This window comes from Platichthys flesus, chromosome 3 (genome assembly GCF_949316205.1).
Source record: "Platichthys flesus chromosome 3, fPlaFle2.1, whole genome shotgun sequence".
NCBI lineage: Eukaryota > Metazoa > Chordata > Actinopteri > Pleuronectiformes > Pleuronectidae > Platichthys > Platichthys flesus.
The window spans coordinates 6,185,335-6,208,048 of record NC_084947.1 but is presented as its reverse complement, the minus strand read 5'-3'; the positions used below and the strand labels follow the sequence as shown (position 1 = coordinate 6,208,048).

The 22,714-nt window shown below is 43.6% G+C and overlaps 2 protein-coding genes across 5 annotated transcripts in view; one reads left to right on the top strand and one right to left on the bottom strand.

The window, feature by feature from the left end:
- The window catches only part of slc20a2 (solute carrier family 20 member 2), a 43,355-nt gene extending 35,096 nt beyond the window's left edge, over positions 1-8,259 (bottom strand). For 2 of the 4 annotated variants that reach the window (XM_062381558.1, XM_062381559.1), the window contains exon 1: positions 7,958-8,259. The gene's annotated coding sequence lies outside the window, so the exon portion shown is untranslated. Of the gene's footprint in view, positions 1-1,168; positions 1,382-3,529; positions 3,608-7,957 lie in introns of those variants that run through there. The other 2 variants (XM_062381560.1, XM_062381563.1) reach the window with 2 other exon arrangements.
- Positions 8,260-12,468: 4,209 nt separating this feature from the next.
- LOC133932748 (bifunctional methylenetetrahydrofolate dehydrogenase/cyclohydrolase 2, mitochondrial-like) lies at positions 12,469-22,224 on the top strand. Its single transcript, XM_062379578.1, has 8 exons — positions 12,469-12,663; positions 13,540-13,724; positions 13,910-14,032; positions 14,615-14,767; positions 16,196-16,303; positions 18,544-18,636; positions 21,470-21,595; positions 21,736-22,224. The coding sequence occupies exons 1-8, from the start codon at positions 12,521-12,523 to the stop codon at positions 21,849-21,851; spliced, it is 1,047 nt and encodes a 348-aa protein (XP_062235562.1). The 5' UTR covers positions 12,469-12,520; the 3' UTR covers positions 21,852-22,224.
- Positions 22,225-22,714: the final 490 nt, after the last annotated feature.

The following is a 22,714-nucleotide window of genomic DNA, read 5'->3' as shown; positions in this document are numbered from 1 at the left end:
CCACAATCATTAATCAACATGTTCTCATAATGTGAGATGTGACTTTAACACACTGATCAGATGTTTTAGGATCAATACTGCTTAATGATTGTATCTAAAGCTCGATTAGACCATCTTCTCTATCTGTCTGTGTGTATGTGATGTTGCTATGGAGCTAATACAAAAAAATAACACTGTGTTGACACAGCAATGCCATAAATGATGTCCTACCATCCCATAAACCTCGTGTCCCGACAGGGTGAGAACGTGCAGACAAGTCTTCTCCAACCCGTTCACCAAATTAGGTAATGTCACCAATCGGCACAGAGGAACATGGGTTATCAATACCAGTTAAAATGTGAAGCTTGCCAGCAGAGATGTTACAGTTTAACAGGTTTTGATTCCTGATTGTTTTCTAAGGGAAGCCATCAGAGGATATGTCACGGCACTAATCCATTAAAGTGACATTTCAGAGGAGAGAACTCACAGCGAACTGCAGAGAAAATTGGATTTTTAAATGGTTTGTTTTGTAATTTAGAGGATGTTGGCTGCATGGATACCATCTGATCTTCTGACATCCTGTCGGCAGCCGCGATGGATGTGTGTCAAGCAACAGTGTGTGTTTATTTTGATTGTGTCAATAAAATGTGCCAACTTTATTGTACCGTAATCATCATCTGCCCATCATCTTCACACTTTGTTTTACTACCGAGGACTCGGGGAAGTGCAGAGTGGACTGTGAGGTTTTGTTATGGACGAGCAGCTCGAGAGGAAGCTTCAGACGTTTCCTCTACATGTGCGAGGGCTTGTGTAGCACACAGCTTATTTACAGCGCACACATACCAGGGTTCTAGGCGACGCACAACTCAGCAGTGAGCCTTATCATGTCGGACGTTTCACAGCTCTCGTTGTGTAACATTGCCTTTCAGTCATAAAACGTGTGCACAGAATTCTAATGCCAGAGCCGGCACATTTACACATGGATCTTTATACCCCCTGTGGACACTCGGGGGGGAGGGGGGGGCTCAGTGCCTACATGCATTTGGTGGGTAATCACGCATGCACACACTTCACCGACACGGACCAAACAAACAACAAGCCCCTGACAACATGGCCCTGCACCGGGGTGACAGGTGACAGATTTGTGTGCGACAATCTGAAAGTCAAATAAACAGGTGGCAGCACATACCTTCATTTCACTCTCATCTGGAACCGAATCATTTGCATTAAATTAAGCAACGTGCCATTGTTCCACCAGGCTAATCCTCACCCTGCAAGGTGGCCTCTGGGCAGATACCACCACACTTCATCTGAAAACTGCCCCCCACCTTCCTGGCTCGCAGCTCTCCGAGGTGTCACATATCCAGCACTCGCTCTTGTTACTAAAGGCAGCAGGGAGGAGGAATGATTTGGCTAGAAATAGCAGTGTCACATGAGTGTGTGTGCGGTGACTAGTCAGCCAGCTGCTCATCCTTACATGGAGCCGGGACCCGTCCGCACAATCAAATGCAAATAGGCGGTAACATTATCAACACAACAGCACAGACCGGCGCAGACAGGCCCATCACTTATCTCCGAGCCCCGTCACACCCTTCACTACATTCGGGTGTAGAAATGTGAAAAGCGCGGGTTCAGATGGACACGTGAGCTCGCACCTGTTCAAACATCGAGCGCTCGACAAACCCCTGAGCGCCGTGAAGAGAACGACAAACACAAGCTTTGTTTGGAAGGTTATGACTGTACAATTAACTGAGAAAACACTTACATGTAACTTTGTGTTCACACTGAAATTCAATTAAATCTGTACTAAATGGGAAAGAGAGGAGGGATGGGTGGAAAATAGGGGAGAGGAGGGGGGAGAGGGAGAGAGAGAGAGAGAGAGACCAGGGAGAGAGAGAGAGACCAGGGATAGTTGTGTAACCATCATATTTAAGCTCCACCTGACTAATGAATATAATAAGTGATAATTATACATGTAAAGGTGTTATTAATTACAGCAGCACCGTGTAATAATAATAATACAAAGAGAGACTGTAAGCGGTATTAAAAAAAAGCTGTGTCCATTACATTTTAACAGATCATTCACACGGGCCTCTAACATCCAGTCTAAACATTTACCTCCATCTAAAACCAAAGCGACAGAGGAAATCCATAATGCATTTATTAAATAATAATGGTTCTTTTATATTGCACGACCCACACACAGCAGGGGAGTCTTCGGAGGCAGCCTGTAGTTAACAAGGCCACAGATTTGTTTCCATCAGTCACAATAATGACAAAGTGTGTCATCGACTTAACATCATCCCAAATGCCAAGAATAACTTCTCCCATGATTCGGTCTGTGTTTCCTCCCGGGCTTTGCCTAATCTATCATTTTCCAAAACCTCGAGCTGACCCCAGGAGTCAGTGGCAAAAAAAATCATGAGTCATTAAAGCTTAAGCGCCGTGCGCGGCTGGACAAGTGAACATGACTGAGGAGAACGGGAGAAATAACGTCCATTCTGTCTTCCATAAATAAATACAGCCACAATGCCTCACAGTGCAGCAGTAAAGCCGACCATTAGCATAGTTAACACCGGGGCCAGCACCCAAACAAGAGACCCTCTGTGTGACAGGGCTTTGATACAGACCCCGTGGCCACAGAAGGCCACCAGAGACACTAGAGAACAGCTCTCAGGCCCGAGTGGAGAGCACAGACAAGGCCAGAACCACACAGCGGGTCAGCAAAAGCCTTTCAACAGGCAGAAGCAGTCACACGCTAAACGGGGTAATAAACGACTAATTGTTTACAAGCAAGGTGGTACGAGTTTCCTTGTTCGGGGGAGGAGGCCTCAGTTTGAAGAATAGTGGGTTTTTCTCGTGTGAGTCACACTCCTCAACTTAAGAGAGGGTCTCCTCCTCCAGAGCAACAAAGACGGGAAAACCGATAGGAAGCTTACGGCGGGATTCAAGAACTGAGTCAGAGACGTTTCTGAAGAAACCAGAACTAATACCACAATCATCCTGTGGAAAGCTAATGTAGGGAGGTTCACCCAAACATTAAAACACACTCTTTATCTCGCATATGAAGCATAGTGGTGAGTATTTTTTAGGTGAACTATCCCTTTAAAGCTTCACTTTTGGGTTAAAAGAATGCAGGCCTACGTGACATCGGGGACAGGAGGACAGACGAGCATTATGGGATGGCAGAGTTTGTTTGTTTTTTTAAATCGCTTGCATGCTCGCCACTACACAGGAGTTCCCTGAAACCAGCTGCACATACATACATGTGTACAAACCGCAAGTGTTTAAAATGCAGCCTCGGGTCATTTGCGTCTAGACGACTTTGATCTGGTTCAGTCTTGTCCCAGACTGAACCAGTTGCTGTGTAGCAGTCCAATTAAGAGATGAAGTGGTTTGCATGATCCCAAACTGTAACGGTGCCCTGACCCTGAAGCGACGCTGGGATTAAATCATCGAGAGACTCACGGAACTGTGTCGTTCTAAAAAGAAAGAAAAGGCTTTTCCTGAAGTTTCTCCATCACTGCTGATGGCTCTAATGTGAACTCACCTCAGATTCCCTCAACAACCCTGGCGTGCCGACCTTTCCAGTTCTGTTTTTGTCCAGCGTGCCAGTTGTGACCTTTTGCTGGCAGAAAAATGAAAACACATGTTCATCAGCTCAACTTGATGCACAAATTGCTAAGCCAGGTTTTCAGCAATAATGTGGATTAAGCAGCCCCCCCCCCACACAGCAGAAAGATTGCCACTCTTTCAGTGCTATCATGTGATGTTGCCATGGTTCGAAGGAGGGCTCAGACATAACAGTGTGATTGTGCTCTGTGATGGTGGGCCGCTCAGAGAGACAGACTGTTCCCTCGCTGTGACGCTGCCGGCCCCGGTGCCAACTGCCCTTCCACCCACAGAGACACTGGCAGAAGGGCCACCCTGCACGGGGCCCCAACCACAGCAGACTCCAGCGCCTTTTCCTTGCGCAGTCATTCTCCTCCTTCCTTCTTCCGTCTGACGATGCTCCACCACACCGCAACGTGAACTCACTTAAGTAACTCTGTACCAAAAAGTTGTGTAACTTTTTGTTCCTTGGATTTTTCAGTTGAAATATGTCCCGAAGCTTTTTCTGCGACCCGGACTCATCGAAGAGCTCGGCAGCGCTGCGACGCAAGTTCACGGCGTGAAACAACTTAGAATACTGAACCTGAAATTCAACATGCATGACTTTTCACCTTAGGTACGACAAAATTCAGCAAATAAATTATACTGATTCTTGTGCCTCGGGAAAAGAAAGATGGAATCGACATCATCGATTATGATACGGTGCTAATTTTAGTTCATCAAAAAAAATTCAAAACAAAGATGAAATTCCAAAGTGCACCCTATTTAGATTGAGAGAGGAGAACTTGACTGACAAAAACACTAAAAGATCAGTGTGTAAACCAGAACAGTCAAGTTTGGGGCGACTAAACAATAAGGTCACAGTCACACAAAAAAAGGCACAAATTATTATCACAACCTATAATTATAAATTGGAATTATACAATTTGTCAAACATTAAAATCTCTGCAATGAAATCATGTATCACAGCATCTGCATTAATCTCGCCCCTCCACTGTGTCTAATGTAAATAGATTCAATTACTTGAAGGGGTAAAAAAAAAGTCTTTGCATATATGGAAGGCTGTGCAGTAATGTGGTGTGACCTGCCCCATGCATGGAGGACATTCTTGTCACGAGCGAGAAGGCCAATTTAATATTGACCTGGAACTGGAGGTGGAGTCACAGCAGAAAGTTCTTTGAAACTGCAAACCGGCGATACACATGACTCAAGAAGGAAAAGTGTGATGCCCTCCCCGCCCCACCCCTGCCTCCCTCCCTCCCGGCCTAAAAACTGGTCTGACACAGCTTTGTCAGCACCTTGTTTAACATGAAAACATTACACAACTCACACATCCTCCTTCTTCCATCCATGCAAAAGTCTCATCCCCCCCCCCACCCGCCTCAGCTGCTGACAGCCAGCTTCAACACCGAACTTCCAAAACACGAGCTTAAGACGTCTGATTTAACAGCCGTTTAGACATGCACCGCTCTGTGTGTGTGTGTGTCTCTGAGTGTGTCTGTGTGTGTGTGCGTGTGTTATGAAGCATTTGAGGCTTTGCATGAAGAGAGAGACAACACCGTGGTCCAAGCAGTGGTTCTGTACCTCGTCACCACAGAACTGGGAATTTACTGTGAAGCCCTCTTGCCTCTATTGTGTTTTTATATTTTCTCTACGGGATTAAACTTTGGTCAAAGTACAAAGTCAAAACCCTAAATGAACTTTTCTGAGACCTCATCTACATTGCTTAATAGCGATAAAGAAAGTTTAATTAGAGGCAAGTGAGCTTTCCTGTGTGAGGAGACAGCATCGCTGCAGGAAGCCACGGTGCTGCGGTTCAACGCCGGCCTTCACCTGACATGTTTCTTGGAAAGCGGTTTTCCCCTTCGCAAGTCAGACAGCTTCAATTTTTCAACAGCAGCAGATTAAAACCGGGCGGTTGCAAGAACTTTTGTTTAAATCCCTGCATGACCGTATTAAAACCTGTGGCGTAAGCTCAGGGGGCATTTCTTCATCTGGACGAGAGTTACTGCGAGTGAGTGCAGGGTGGGAGAAGCTGTAAGTAAAGTCTGCCGCCATTTCATTTTAAGTTATGGACGCATAGACGGATGAGAACCTTTTCAGACAAAGGACAGATGGAGATATTGTTCTTATCGTAGGCAAAACAACAGAATCCCCAGAGTGTGCACACAGAGCATAAAGGTGTGTGGAAAGAGGGAAGTCATTAATCTACCTATCTTATCACAATATGCTTCCATATCAGCGTTATAGACTTTATGGCTAAATGCAGGAATCAGTGCGTTGTGTTGTTTCCAGTTTTACGAGCCTCGGCTGCGGCAAAGCTCTGACGTTTGAGTTTCTCCAAAAAGTTTTTATGGTGGAATACGACTAGAAGAAATGTGAGGGGGTGACAGACGCCAGCATTCTTTGGGTCTCTCACTCCTTCTTATCACTGTATGGAAACCAATCATTAACACACACACCCCATTCTGTCCACTTGAATGTTATGTGCTCCGACTGCCTATGAAGCCGATAGGATTAGAGATATTTAGTGTGTGGTATGCGAATTATAAACAACAAGGTACAAAGCCTGTGATTGAAACATTCTAGAGGAAATAACAGGTAAAGAGTTGAAATGAGCTAATCTTACTTTTTTTTGTTTTCAGATTGTTTTTCAAGGTCTATCAAGCAATGTTATCCTGCTTCGTACTTCTAGTCCACAGGATTTGGTCCACGTAGTTGACTTTCACATAGGAAGAATTCAGGAGGAGTGTGTGTGGGTCACACATGGGCAAACAGGAGAGTTAAATGCAAATTGTGGGATCCTATAGGTCGAAATTGGATATATTACCGGGACGCTGGCAGGAAAAGTTCCAGAAACTGTCCGCAGCAACTGCCTCAGATATTTGCATTCTCAGTCACAGGCCCTCTGGAAAATATCAGGAAAAAGTCCAGACTTCAGTGTGTGTCTGAAAGCAGCTGATCAGGAAATATATTTCACCTCTTATCACAATTTTAGTTTTTTTTACAGCTATAGTTTATAGTATAGTCGGCTCGCAAGTTAGATTTTAAATAAAACACAATGCCCTCACACAGTATATTACATAATAATTTTGATTAAACATGCCCACATTTCGTAAAGTAATTAATCTGTCACCAAGTGTTTGCTCATTGCGTGCACTTTTGGGTTGCTCCCTTATATTGTAAAGGTCTTACTCTGTAAAGTGCCTTGAGATAATGCATTTTGTAAAGTTGAGTTAAAGGAACAGTAGAAGCTGGATTCCTCCACAGAGTACCCTCACTTTTTAAACTTCCAGTACACATTGCTATTTATATTTGCACACACTCTACTTCAGTAAAATTTTCTCTACAGGACTATAATTAGCTACTTTTACTTGTCAGTAAAGGGTCTGAATCCTTATTTTGCAGACTGCTGCTGTTGTTGTTGCTGTTCTCTTCCTGACAGCAGTGTGTGTTCACTGTGATAACGTTCCCAGTGTTTGTGATTGTTCCTGTTGGGAAACAGTTATCCGTCACGGTGACAAAGTAGAGAGGCTCACCCTGGAAAGGCTGCTGGGACCTCAGCAGCAGGAACATAGTGTTACCTCACAGTCATTACCTGGCTTGTGGGAACATTTCGGGTTTTACTCCACAGGTAAATACCAGGCCAGACACGGTAAAACCCTGGGGGCCTCGATGGGAGACCTGGGAGGTGACCTGAGGCCCATGTGAGACAGTCTCACCCATAGTTGTTGTTATTATTGGGCAATGGGGCGGTAGTGGCTGACTGTGCACATTGCGCATGTCCACTTGTCGACCCGCCTTGTCGTCAAACAGTGTGCGTGTGTGTGTGTTTGTGTGTGTGTCTGCGCAGGGGAAGCTCAGCAGAGTGAAATGAACTCGCGTGATACACAGCAGAATGTTTAGACTGTTGCATGAGAGCAGCTCTCTGAATCAAAGCGCACGACTCGGTGGCTCCCCGCTCGTTCCCACACCGATCACGGCACCGTGCGTCTGAATCCGCGCTATTGTGTTGGAGTCGCACACGTGCAGCGGCTCCATTCACTCGTTCGGGTGCGTGCGAGTGGTGGCGACAACAACGCACCGATGTGGATAACGTCTGTCCAAACACACACGCAGACAGACAGACGCGAGCACTAGAGTGAGGAGAACATGCGTGGATTTACGCGCCGCAGCAGCTGATTCCCGCACACACACGCGTTTCTCCTTCTCACCTACCGAGGCCCCGCGGCTCCCGCACGCATATCGCGCACGCTCGCTACAAAGAAATGCGCAGGGAAAGTGGCTCAACGGGACGGAGAGCCATCGACGCGTGGAGAGACGCGGGGGCAGCGACGTCTCCTCTCGCCAGACAAAATTTACTTACCGACGAAATAGGACACCACGAGGGGGAAATGTGCTGCTGCTGCGTCCGCGCCTCCTCGCCTCTACCGCCGCCTGGATTCCCCCAGAACCGCGTTCCTTCCTCCGTCGGGCCGCGTCGATAAATGTCACAGGCTCCGGCGGGTCGGCTCGGCTCGTCGTCTTCTCCCCCGCAAGCGGTGGGCACCTCGGCTCGGCAGGACTTCACCCGACCGTGTTGAGCTGAACGACGCCGCCTGCTGCTGCTGCTCTCATCCGGGCGTTTCGTGGAGGGGGGATTGAGCCGCGGAACAGCACTGCTCGGGATGACAGCTTCGAGATGGGGAGGGAGGGAGGGAGGAGAGGAGGAGGAGGGGGAGTAGCGTGAGACAGAGATAGAGAGAGAGAGGACTGGTCAATCTGTGGAGGGGCTAAATGGCAACATACCTGTATTCATTCATGTGCTCCGGTCGATTAATGAATAAACCAGTGGAGTAAAAAGGCTTTTACGCACGGACAATGTGGGATTCTTATCAATTGGAATATAATGGACTCAAGTGCACAATCACATCCTGCAGAATATTTACATCTGATGCAAAATAGCAACATTTTATTTACACTTTCTTACTGTTATTTGCTTTTAAATTATGTTGCTCGCTGACTTCATGTGAAATTGTTGGATTTTACAAGGGGCCTACTAAAAATCAAAGATGAGTAACAGAACAGTAACTGGTTGAACCTTGAATTATGAACATATTGTCCTGTTTTACTTCCAACAGCAACTGCGCTAATTGTGGATTATTTGTCACGATTAATGCGCAGAGGGAAAGGACCCGTGCCGTGCCGAGCCGAGCTGAGGAATCGCTCTGTGCGTTCCTTTATTTTTTTTCTGTGGAAGTTTTCCCTGGGCGTGTACACTTAAAGGTAAAACACAAAAACAGACGGTGTGTTGCGTGAGAAGGTTTGAATCAGTGGGTCGATGCTATGTTGAATCCGTTTTAATATCACCGTCTATTATGGCTGAGGCCACGTGCGCCAGGCATAAACACAAGGCATGTGTTACGTAACAGGCGGAGCCAGTCAACAGGAGTGGGAGGGATCGAGAGAAGGAGGAGGGGGGGGGGGGGGGGTCGTTTGGAGGGTAATTAAACCAACCTCGACTCCTGATGTACATTCACAGCCTTTACACTGGAGAGCAATTGAAGACACGTTGAATAATGAGTCATTTGAACAAAATGTTCCCAGTCTCATCTTGGACTTTTCCCTTCGGTGGACTTTAAGTTCAATTGACAAAAATTTATAGTTTGAATTATGACAGTCAGAAGTTAATGATAGAAACATAGGCCTGTGTGTGTGTGTTTGCGTGTGTGTGTGTGTGTGTGTGTGTTTGTGATCTAAATAATAATATGTCCCTCTCATGTGTATAAAACCTGGGTCTTGTTGAGACATGACTCCGCTCCATTCAGCCGGTGGAGGAGTGGAACAACTGACTCTCCCTGACTCCACACAGAGGTTCACCCACGCCTCGCCGGGCCCATACCTTCTCATTCCACACTGGACTTACATGTATATGTCGTAAACATTTCCTCAGTCTACACAAGGCCACAGCGGGAACATTTCGCAAACCCATGGAAGATGTTATCCTATAGAATGAGATGTGTTGCCCAAAGCAAGGAGAAGGCGGCCATAGAGATTCAAATCACTGTGGCTCATCAAAAACTGCCCAACCTGGTTCTGTGAGAGGAGAGGGTTCAAGAGTTTCAGTCGGATTATCAAAATGAACTATGGTGGCCTCCAGTCGAACTCGTACCTCTACCAAGGGCCAACATTACCATTAAATTCATTAGATTTATGAATGAAAGCCTTTATTTTCATTGTACAAGATAATACAATGCAGTTCTGCTTGCTACTTTTGATTGGTGTGAGATAAAACAAAGAATAATACAGGCTATGACAGAGAGTTTAAAACAGACACAAACCATAACATAGGTGGTTAAATGGTTGCTGTGAACCAAATTGCTTTGACTTACAGATACGAGTCACGTGAATACGCCTGATATGTTTTCATCAAAATCCATGAATTATTCCACTTGAAATCTGAGAAAATACTCAACAAATCTGGTAATTTTTAAAGACAGTGAAACCAATTCCTGGAATCAACCCTTTGTCTGGATTCGACTCAAAAGTTTATTTCTCATTTCTTGGCCCAAGTTCCATTGAAGTTCATTCAGTAAGTTTAATTCTGCTGAGAAAGGCTCGCCACAACATAACCTCCTTGGGGTAACGACTGAGGATGGCTTGAGGTTGGTTGGATCAAATTCTGGATAAAGATAGAAAAAGACCACGACCACGATCAGCTGTTCCCTCAAGTGTAAAGATGCATAAAAAGCAGGAGTGATTCACCACATTGAAAATCATAAAAAATCCTGTAAACTTGTTTGTTTTTTACACAGTGGCACTTGTTAACCAACACTGACCGGTCACCATCTTGTGCCTCAGATGTACTTTCTGCTCTCTCACAGTCACCTTACAAATATCACAGCTTCATCACAGTGACAGGAAACGGATCCTCTTTGTTCTTGCTTTCCTGGAGTCTACTCATAGCGCGTCAAACCCTGCGTGTCAACCGTACTATTCACTGTACCGCACAACCTGTGTGTTGGCAAACAGCGCACACATGTAAAAGCCATAAATTAAGAAAGGGTTAGTGAAGCTTTTGTCAACGAGGATAATACATACGTTCTCTAATGGCCTCTTGTCCAGGCAAGCCCTGTAGGGTGTGGAGTTTACCAGATTTTTCTGAATACACTCCCACCATTCAAACAAACCCTTTGTACAAATGTGCACATAATCTTTACAACTTCTCAAGATCAACAACTTGATTTCACGCTGTCGTGATATCAACAGGGAAAAACACAACATCATAGTTCAGACTCATCCATGACTACTTGAATCTTCATTTCGGTTTTCATCAGATCTTCATGATGCATTCAGGTTTTCTTTTCTTCCATCTCTTTCTTTAATGCCTCCTTTTCTTTTGCCTCTATCTTTTGTTCTGGAGCCGTCTAACACCAACATGCTAGAATCTAACACCACCCTACTCTGAGATAGACTGTTATGTTTTTACCCTAGAGTCACCTGCTGTATATTCTGTACAGTATCCTTCATACAATGTTAACTGTAAAAACAGCCTCACGTGAATCGAATCCTGGTTCTTTGTCTTTCAATTTCCCTATAAATCAATAGTGTGGATGTTCTCTAGGGAAATAATGAGACGCCCCTCATCCCCTCTATCTGATCACATGTCTTTACACAACAATTTGTTAAAGATCAACATGAATGGACACTAGAAGCTCATTTACTGCTTTTAGCTTTTAGGCTCTATAGACACAATTCAGTTGATGCAACATATAATCTGCTGCCATCTTGAGGCGGAACAGGGCATAGCACTGACACTCACCTCCATACTGTAATAAGGATAAATATGGATTTGGTTTTGATCTGAAATTATGTGGCTGCAATATGCATATTTATATTTGGATAAAGCCTATTAGCCACCCTTTTTTTTTTAAATAGGGGTGAATGGAATTTATTTGACCTATTACCTTCAAACAGTCATTCAGTGGGGTCTATAATTGCTTTAAAAACCGTTATATTTACTTGCATGCTCACAGTTACTCTCTGAGGTTATTCCCGGGTAGGCCACGGGGCAGAAACATGTTCTTACCCCCCACCCACCCACACAACATATGGGAATTTCATCATTTCCCAGAGGCCAACCAGCGCTCTGGAGCTGAAATTATCTGTTGATAAGGCAAATAGTTTATTAACTAGAAATGTATCAGTGACAATTTAAACTAAATGATCATTTATTAAGCTAAAATGCAAACTCCTCAGTGGTTCGTGCTTATTAATTGTGGAGATTTATATTTCTTATGCTCTTGTGCTTGGCTGTTTTGTGTGATACTGGAGGAATACTTTCCCCTCAGGATCAACACAGTTTCTATCCATCCATCCATCTCTACATTTCATGTCATTTAATGGATGCTTTTACCCAAAGTGACTTACTATTAGTGCATTCAACATCTATGAGGGGCCATGTATCAGGATCTTGCCCAGATGGGGAAGACTGAGGATCGAATGCTGGCCTTCTGGTTGGAGATAGATCTATCTATCTATGTACAGTATGTATCTATGTATTTATCTCTCTATCCATCCATCTATCTATGTATAGTACAGTATGTATGTATCTTTCTATCGATCCATACATCCATCTATCCCTCTATGTATTTATATATCTTTCTTTCTCTCTATCATCCCTCTATCTATATACATATGTGCAGTACAGTATGTATGTATCTATCTCTCTCTCTCTATCAATCAATCCATACACCCATCTATCCCTCTATGTGTGTATATAAATATATAAACATATATATATATATATATATATCTCCATCCATCTATCTATCTATGTCTGTATCAATCTATCCATCCATCCATACATCTACACGCTGTCCCTCACCCTCCCTCTCACGCGCACACACGCGCGCGACGTACACACGCTCCACGACGCACGCACACCAACATGGCGGCCTCTGTCTCCCCGCTACGCTCCTCCTTCAGGATTTGTAGCCCGCTAACGTTACACCATCCCCGCTGCCGGGCCAAGCTACGGACGCACAGAAAATGCGAGAGCCAGCGAAGACACGTGCACCAGTCTGCGAGCAGGTAAACGGCAGCGCGGCGGAACAACCGCAGGATTTCACCCGGTTTCACGCGTTTAATGTGCAGCGGGATGAATGAGCCGCGGCGCCGCAGCCTCTCGGGAGAAGGCGTGTGGAGCCCGTCACGTGTCCGCGCACGGTGATTGACAGCGGGCTTCACCGTTCACACGGCGGAGAGGGCAGGCACCGCGGATGTAGCCCCGAGCTGAGAGGCGAGAGACCGGGAGTGAGTGAGCCGGGAACAAGCGCCAAACTCCGGCCACGATTGCATAACGCGCCGCAGTTTCGCCGGGTGTAGCATTTCGTCGTAGCACCGCATTAGCTGCTAGTGCTAGGGGACGTTAGCTGCGGCGGACATGACGTGAACGAAGGATCAAATGACACGTAGATAAAACACGCGTCACAGTGAACGCCTTCATTTCAGATGTGTAAATAATAATAATAATAATAATTATTATTATTTCATTCACGAATCAAGAGCGTTAATTCGTCACTATGGTTACTGGTTTGTGGAGCCACGTCAGTAGCAGAGATCACGTTACCAGAGGGGAGCGCGCTCATTGGTCAGATCGTCGCGCATGCCCACTGCGACACTAGGATCGAAGTATTCAAGGTTTTTATTGTCTCATCCTCAGGTACAAGATATTATTATTTATATACAGGTGTACAAATATATATATATAGTGTGAAAACAACTAAATCAGCAGTATCAGCAAATAGTTATATACAGAAGAGAAACTACTCTTTTCACAGCTAGTGAAAACTAAATAGTATGATTTTCTTTCCTCAAGTAGCCAATAATTAATTTTAATGAATGTGCCGAGTCTGTTTTTCAACCCGCGATGTGCTATGAGCTGTCTGTATGATTCACGATTCCCAGGCATGCTGCTGTGGTGATTTCGGGGACGGAGTTGGCTCGTCAGCTCCACAGAGAAATCCAGCGTGATGTGGAAGAGCTGGTAGCTCAGGGCAACATGAGACCCCACCTAGGAGTGGTCCTAGTGGGGGACGACCCGGCCAGTCGTACCTATGTCAGGAACAAGACCCGGGCCGCCAGCATCCTGGGTCAGATATGAGCATTGCACGCATCCCTGAACACTGTATGACATGCATGAACATATAAATGCACATACACATGGATGGACATGGTTTTATGGGCGAAAGTATTTGCTAAATACTTCCCCACAGCTGTAAATGAACATGCACATGGCCCCAGTTGTGAACTTGTATTATTTGTACGTGCGCTCCAGGTATTTCCAGTGACACAGTGGTGAGGCCGAGCTCGGTGTCCCAAGAGGAGCTGCTAGAGCTGATTGACAAGATGAACCGTGACTGGAGGGTCAGCGGCCTGTTAGTGCAGCTGCCACTTCCCGGTAAACACGGTTCACAGCTGACATCAAAGTTACCTAATGTTTACTGGAGTTCTATTTGGGGTTTTCTTATATAAATATAAACACATATATGTTTGTGCATGTATAGTAACATTTGACGTCAATAACAGGTTTCAAATGTATTTGCTTTGACCTGAATCCTGGTTTCAGGTCACATTGATTACAAGCCTATTATGAAACATGTGTCACTGAATAATAGAGAACTGTATGCTACTGGACCTGAACTGTTTATTCACAAGCATTAACGCACACATCAAATACATAATACATACAAGGATATTGTAAACCTACATCCAATTTTATAACATTCTCATTTAAGTACGAATTCCAGTTTTTTTTAAACATGGGTTACATCATCCAAGCAAGACTTCATCTAATATATTTTTGTTTTGAATTGTATACTTTCAGTAAGAAATTAGTCTGTATCAGGCCATTTGATATTAACATTGAACTCATCCCCTTTACTATGTGTCTAGAGCTGCATGTTCGACAGTTAATCTTTATTTGATGTGTTTTATTAAATGTGTTGCTGAGTATCTGTCTGACTCCCTCCCCCCGGCTCAGAGCACATCAATGAGCGAGCAGTGTGTAATGCCATCGCTCCAGAGAAGGACGTGGATGGTTTCCATATTGTGAATATTGGGAAACTGTGTCTGGACCAGAGATCCATGGTGCCTGCCACCCCTGCAGCAGTCTGGGAGATCATCAAAAGAGCAGGTGAACTGTCAAATCCACTTCAGCTCCATTACTCACCACCAAGTTTACAAATTCTGATTTGAATATTGTTGTTTTGTCCTGGTTTTAATGGTGTGTTGGTATTTATTTTTACTTTGCTGCAAACAACTAATCCAGTAGAGCGCATTAAAGATCTATTCAATTTAATTGAAAGAAGGCGATTATCTATATAGCTCATCTCAGAGCTTATTTTGTGCAAACTTTTAAGTTTTGTCTATGCTATTACTTTATTCTCTCTGGAGGAGATGGGAAAAGCAGCCACTAGGTAGTGCATAGCAATGCAATTCTCTTGACCAAGTGAATGATGTAAATACTCTGCCTAATGAGAACAAGGACTGAAGTATCCTAAAAGTTTCACTTTACTAGTGTAACCTCACAAAATATAATGATTCAAATTTGGCAAAAATTAAGTGTTTGTAACCTTAAATAAGGCACATACGTCTTCATATTTAGTCAAGTTACATTAACAAAACATGTATGATAAAGAAAAATTACAATTTGACTCATTTGTTGAGATAGAACCATTCTTTCTGCCTGATGATTGAGATTTAGATTGAACTGGCTCTACTTGTAGGTGCTGTAGGCTGTAATAAATGTATGATATTCTAAAATAGGCTGCCAGGGAAAGTAAACCCTTTGTTGTCTTACTGATAAAACCCCAAAGAGGGTGCTGTTGATCAGCTGTTAGAGAATCTCTTGCAGGGCCATACCACACAGGCAAGGAGCAGCTTAGCATGCTCTCTACAATGGTGTTTGCAGAATATGATGATGAAGAAGAAGGTTTTTCTCCCCTCTCTATCTTTTTTTGGACAAGAGGGAGCAGACATAGCTTTGGTCATCACATTGAGATCCTGTGGATATTCACAAGAAAATAAAAAATCCCGTTCTTCGCTGTTCATCAACATGTTAAGAATGTTTTCAAGGTATGCTTGAGATAAAAAATAGAGTGGAGTAAAGCATCCTTCTGTACCTGAACTTACTAAATGTGAATCTGATTGGACATGTTGACTAAACCCTATACACGAAGAATTACACAATTAAAGAGAGAAATTAATAAAATCCAAAAAGGACATTCTGTTTAATACAGTCTTATCCTTCCACTATACATCGCTGGAAAAGACCTCTGTCTTACCTGGCAGTGACATTTATAAGACTGTTACACACCACATGTGTAAAGTTGTGGCGCCAGGCTGTGGTGCAGCTGAGAGACAAACCTCCCTCCCACATGCCTCTATGATCGGGCAAAGGTGAATTACTGCCCCGAGCTCTGTGCGAGTTCATTGGTTCATTTTCTGTTGATCAAATTATATTTCTGCATGCACGTTCAAGTTCTCTTTATCTCAGTTTGCAAATACTGTGCATCTGACATCAATTATTTGAAATATTTTCCTTGAAAATGTGTTTGTGCAGGAATTGAGACAGTGGGAAAGAATGTGGTGGTCGCTGGTCGCTCCAAAAATGTCGGAATGCCGATTGCAATGCTGCTGCACACTGATCGCAACCATGAAAGGCCTGGAGGTAAGTAGGTGTGTGCATGTGTGTGCGTGTTTGTGCGTGTGTGTGCGTGTGTGTGTGTGTGTGTGTGTGTGTGTGTGTGTGTGTGTGTGTTCATCTGTGTGCACACCGATGAGCCAGAATCTTTGTACGTAAATGATGTTGCACCATCTTGGTTTGCCCCCAGGGATTATGACACTTCATTAGGCTCTGATCAATAACTGAAGACGGGAATGACTCCTTGCCTGAAAGAACAAAACAATAAATGCTGATGCACATCCTTCAAAAAGAAAAGAAAAAAACAAGGGAGCGTGAAGGAAAAGCACAGGGCGAGATTTTTGGCATTCTGCACCCCTGCAGGAAATATCAACTATCCTTAAAAGGGTGTAGGAAGTAGGGACGGGGTTTTGAAAGGCGCAGCATGGAATTTTCTGCTACGATGAAGCAACAAGATAAACTTGACCTGGTAAAGTATTGCAGGTCAGATTAACACCCAAAAATTAGTAACTTTCACCTGCATGCAAATATGCAAACACTTTTCTCTTTGTATCCATTCAGGGGAACATTAAGCCCAGTTAAATCAGAACTTGTGAGCAGTCGGTGCAACACGGCCTCTGTCTTTATGTCTCAATTGAGTGTAGCTCAATCGAGATGCAAGTATACTGATGCACTGACCTGCTGCCAGTTTGTTGTTTGGGGGTTTTCACACACATCCTGGACCATGAATGTGTGTTGCCCTTGAAATATAATGCATGGAGTAATGAGCTGCTGAGAAGAGTCACACAAGTCAACCAACATAGCATCAACCTTACATGTTGAGTTTAATCTGATAGCAGGGTGGAGGTGAAAGTGGGATGAAATACCGTGATGTGTTAGTGTATGGCTGGAGCAGTATCACAGGACAGTGTCAAGGATTAAAAGGAACATGTCTTAAATACATAAATAAAAATCCATATTATAGAAACATTCCTTTGGCCCCTTGGAAGCGATCAGTGAAGTAGAATGTTGTGCAAAAGGAAACAAGTAAATAAATCTGCACCAACAGTGACGTTGAAACAAGCACCTGGTTTAACATTTGATAATACACCCTAAACATTTCTTAATCCCCCCCAAAACTTATCACACACACACACACACACACACACACACACACACACACACACATTTATACTTCTATCTTAGTGAGGCACTCATTGGCATAATGCATTCCCTAGCCCCTCACCCTCACCCTAACCTTAACCATCCAAACTAAAGGCCTCACCCTCAAACAGCCCTTTGAAGAAGTGAGGACCGGCCCCACATGTCCTCACTTTCCAAAAATGTCACTCTGTAGGGTCTATGCTTGAAAGGGTCCTCGCAAAGATATAAGTACAGGAACACACACACACAGACCACCAGGTATGTGGTACAACTGGGATGTGCTGTGACTCGTCCTCCCTCCTCCTCATTCTTATCTCGAAGCCCTCCCTGCGTGATCCCTCTGAGCCTCTACCCATTGTCACAGTTCAGTTATCACTCCGCAGGATGTCCTAACACATATGACACAAAGACTTGGATTACTATCGTAAACGTTGTTACCTCACCACCCCCCTACATGGCACTTCCTGTCGTAGAAAAATATAAGTTTTTGTAGTACAGGGAATCCTGACTTGGCTGTTGATACTTGAAGATGTTTCATGCTGAGGTCAGTGGAGTGAGATTAGTCCTGGAAAATGCACACATCCTCCCGGGCTTGATAAATGAAAGAGGTAAAAGTAGAAAGTAGTAGTCCTAGTATGGAAACTTGATTAACTTGTACATATAGGAAAGATAAGAGGACTTTTATTTTATCTTTACAATGCCACTGCTCCCCTGACGGTTCATATTATATTTCCTTTAAAGTGCAGTAAGGTTTTCTGACGTCAGCAGGAGTGGTCTTTGTTTTAGAGCGGGCACGCCTCAGAAAACCCTGAAGAAAGTGTCATTGTTTGTCAGGATAGCTCACTGTCAGCTGTCCTCAGAGACAGAGGGACTGTTGCTTCAGTAAGTCATTCTGATGGAGACCTTTTTCTTTTATTCCCTGATTATCAAGAGTAACTATAGCTCCCTTTTTTCGACTGCTTTAAACACCAGATATGAAATTGAATCCATCCACATCGTTTCTACTGCATTTCTCAAAACCTCGGCTCCGAAAGGAAAAAAGCCTGTCTTCGAGGTGTATGAGAAAACCTTTTTTGGATTTATATGAGTTGACCGAGATCAATTAACATTTTGTTTCCGATCAGGAGATGCCACAGTGACCATTGTCCACAGATGTACACCGAGGGAGCGGCTGAAGGAGCTAACCAGCCTGGCTGACATCATTATTGCAGCTGCAGGTAATTATGACATTGACATGAGTAATGACACTCTTTAGACTTTTATACTGAACGTTAATCTGAATGACTCAGAACCAAATATCTCTTTGATGAAACAAATCATTGACAGGTGTTTATAACATATTAGTCACCTTTTGGGTGGCAACTAATAATTATTATAGGTATTGATAATGATTAATTTCTATATCAATCATTCCGGCTATAAAATCTATTTTCTAAATAGTGTAAAAATCTCCATCATTACAGTTTTCTTTGTGTCAAAGATGATTTCTTCAACTCTCTTGTTTAACCCTTAAATATATTTAGTTTACAGTGTTAGAAACATGGTGTCATTCTACAGAGACAGTTTTTAGGTGTCCAGGTCGTCAGTCAGAGACAACTGCTCGAAGAAATTCAGGAAAACCACTTTCGGTTGAAAGTGGTTCGGCATTCTCAGGCAGAGCAGCAGAAAAATGGATCTCAAGTCCTTCTTATAACAGAAAATGCACAAGCGTGGGTTTTATTTATTATAACAACACTAAAAACACGGCTCAAGACAAACCAATGTGACTCTTGAAAGTGTGTTCTGATATGGAGACTGCAGGAGTCGGCCTACTCGGCAGCGAATGAGATGGTCTGGCATTCGGAGGATTTCCTTTTTGTGTCACCAGCTTATTGTAGGCTACTTACTACTAGGCAACCCAGATAGCTAGCTTGTTAGCCTTGTCACTGGCATGCAATGAGTCCTGGGATAGGTTTGCCTGAGGGGGATCCCACGTTGCTCGGGAATAGAAAGTGACTTTTGTCGGCTGCATTTGAAGCAGCCAACAAAAGGGACAGTTACACCGCACTGCTGTGGCCTCATCAGCCGTCAAATGCAGCCTCTGAGGGAAGTGGCCCCTGAGTTGACATGGGGCCAATTGATCAAACAGTTGCACATTGATTTAATGTTTTTTGTTTGACTGAATAATTGTTGTAGTATTCGTTTATTGACACTGATGATAAACCTTTAATTAGTTAATTAATTAGGTTGTTGCAGATGCGGCTCTCTCTCCAAGTCCACACTCCTTAATCTCCTGTCAGATGCCTTTTCATCATGTTGAGCTGCACACACAGGGTGGGTAGGTGGGGGGGATTATGTGAACTGATAATGCAAGAGGGAGTAAAGATTGTGAAAGTGCTAACCAGCCCTTACATGAAGGGATCTCGTTGGAATCTCAATAATCACCTCTGAAGTGTCGCAGATATTTACCCGCTCTGCTCCGCTTGGGGTGAGGATTGTGGAACAATAGTGAACTGTTGCCGCTGGAATGTGAGAACATCAATCAATTCATGGCAACAATATCCCTTTAAAAGCTCTTGAGTAACAAAATGCCTGAAGGGGTGCCATGTTGTCTGCCGTGGCGAATGCATCAAATTAAAGCAGGGACAGGCCAATCACTTCCTTTTCATCCGATATTGACATGTACGTTATGTGTATTACGAGTTTCACTAACACGCTGCTGTATAATTAAATTAACCTCCAGTAGTTTCAGTGTCCCTTGGGAAAAAACGAGGGTGTGTTGTGGATTGAAATGTTGTGGAACCTGCAGTTAATGTGTCACTGTGGTGTCTGTCTGTCTGGTGCGTCTCGGCTGTGGTATTTTCTACCGTTAAACCAAAGCCTTAATTGTTATTTGGCTCAGATTCGATCCCAATGTGGAACACCTACAGTTTTAGAATTATAACTTGACACGTTTCGGAAGCAGACTTCAAAGTGGCGCGCTTGTTAGAATAAATATATATTACCTAATTATATGCTTCCTCACAGACTCTCAGCTGAGGCGTCATCTTATTCTGCTCTGAAACCTTTTAAAGTATCAGGTGATAACTGGTAACTGTCATTAGAACCAACGGTTAAAAAGAAACAATTATCAGCACTGCAGCTTTCTGTTCAGAGACACTCGTATAACTTAAAAACGTATCGGCTCTTTAGTTTGATCTTGATAAGGTTCATCTACGTTTTGATGGGGGTCTGAGGTTAGATCTATTTAAGCTAAAGTTCAACATGAAGGTGAGGGTGGAAGGCTCCAGGATTTGTTCCTGTATAACTGGATGTGGTACATATACTGAAAGGGTAAACCAGAGAGCGTGCTTCCTTGTTCCTGATGACACTCACACTTTCTCTATGCCGCTCCCTATTTGTTTGGAGTCTTATTTTGATAGTTTGCCAAGTCACACACATTTTTCCACATTCTGAAGTTTTAGGTTTCACGTTGTCTGAGAGGATTCAACATGTAACACAACAAGAAACCGTCCTTCAATAAAGAATTTAATTAAACATCTTTGAGCACATGCACAGAGGCTCAGTTACCAACTGGGCAAAGCAGCCATTTGCCTCAGGGCCGCAGCCAGGTGTCTCCACAACCCAACGGTTCACTGTCCTGGCAGTTTTTCTTAATTGGATTAATTATAGCTTAAAATATGCAACACATGTAGATTTACACACACACATAGTACAATGTCAGCAGACATGATAAGGGCCTTAGAGTGTTACATTACATTACATGTCATTTGGCTGACGCTTTTGTCCAAAGCGGCTTACATTAGTACACTCAACATTCATGAGGGGCCATTTAGGGGTTTCAGCATCTTGCCAAGGACACTTCGGCATGCAGATCGGAGAGAGTGGGGTTTGAGCCGACAACCTTCTTGTTGAAGAACCACCGCTCTAACCACTAGGCCACACCCCCCCTTGTGTTCCCTGCATTTGCTTGAGACCCTCGTTCAGTGTTAAATCACGAAACCAGGGCTCATGTAATCCTCTAGGAATAATGTTCCCATGTCCTGTCTTTGTAAACCCTTCATGTTGTAGGTGTTCCCAGACTGATCACAGCAGATATGGTGAAAGAGGGCGCAGCGGTCATCGACGTCGGCATAAATCGGATCCACGACCCAAAGACGGGAAAACTCCGGCTCATTGGTGACGTGGACTTTGAGGGTGAATAATCCAAACTTCATTTGAGTAATAAACTCTAGTTAGGGGGCAAAGCATAAATACTGCCAGGGCTATATAGATTTACAAAACTGGTATATATCATTTTATATAAAACATGCCTTCCTCATCTGTTTGCCTTGCAGGAGTGAAGGAGAAGGCAGGAATCATCACTCCTGTTCCAGGGGGTGTGGGTCCAATGACGGTCGCCATGCTGATGAAGAACACTGTGACTGCTGCCAGAAACGCACTGATGCATTAAACACTGACACACTATAAAGCCATTCATTTTAATGAATGCTATATGAAACAATATGTATATGCATACAGAGCTGTAATACCTTTTAGGTTTACACACACACACACACACAGACACGCACACACACACACACACTTTGCCACACATCTAGCACACTTTATTTAAAACTGAGCTCAAGACTTCATACCTGCTGGGAAACTTACTTGATATGTACTTTGTTTTATATTGTGAATTTGTTCATTTATTTATTTAAGGTATTTATTTCAGAGTTCACTTTTTGTGACTTTAGATTCATATTTTTTCTACCGACTTCGTTTTGGTTAATTTGTGAACATTCCAGATTCACTGGAAAAGGAGTATTAAATAATAAAAGACAATGCGGTGCAAATATTACAATCTCCCTTTCTTTCTGTGAGCTATTGGTTCCATCCCAAAACAACAGCTGTGTGTTGTTTTAGGATAAACTTAACAAATTATAACTTATCCCATGAATCTTCTTACATCTTGCGCTGATGAAGTCATTTGCAGCCAGAGTCCGCGGAGTTGTGATCATGGAGAGGAGCCGTCTTAATTCGGTCTCAGCTGGCAATTAAGACGATTCATCGCATTAAACAACTAATTAAAAAAAATGTATCAGAAACACAAACAGTTACACAAACTATCGTTTATAGTTCTTGTGTGTCAAAAACTACCTCAAATAACAGAAACCATCTTCAATAAAAAATATTTAGCATGTACTTTATAGTTTGGTCCAAGCCCCATTCATTTAACACGGAGGTCGGGTTTGAATTATGTACTGCAGCCAGCCAACAGGGGGCGATCAAGACACTTTGGCTTTACTCTTGCAGAGCGGTCATGACGTCTAT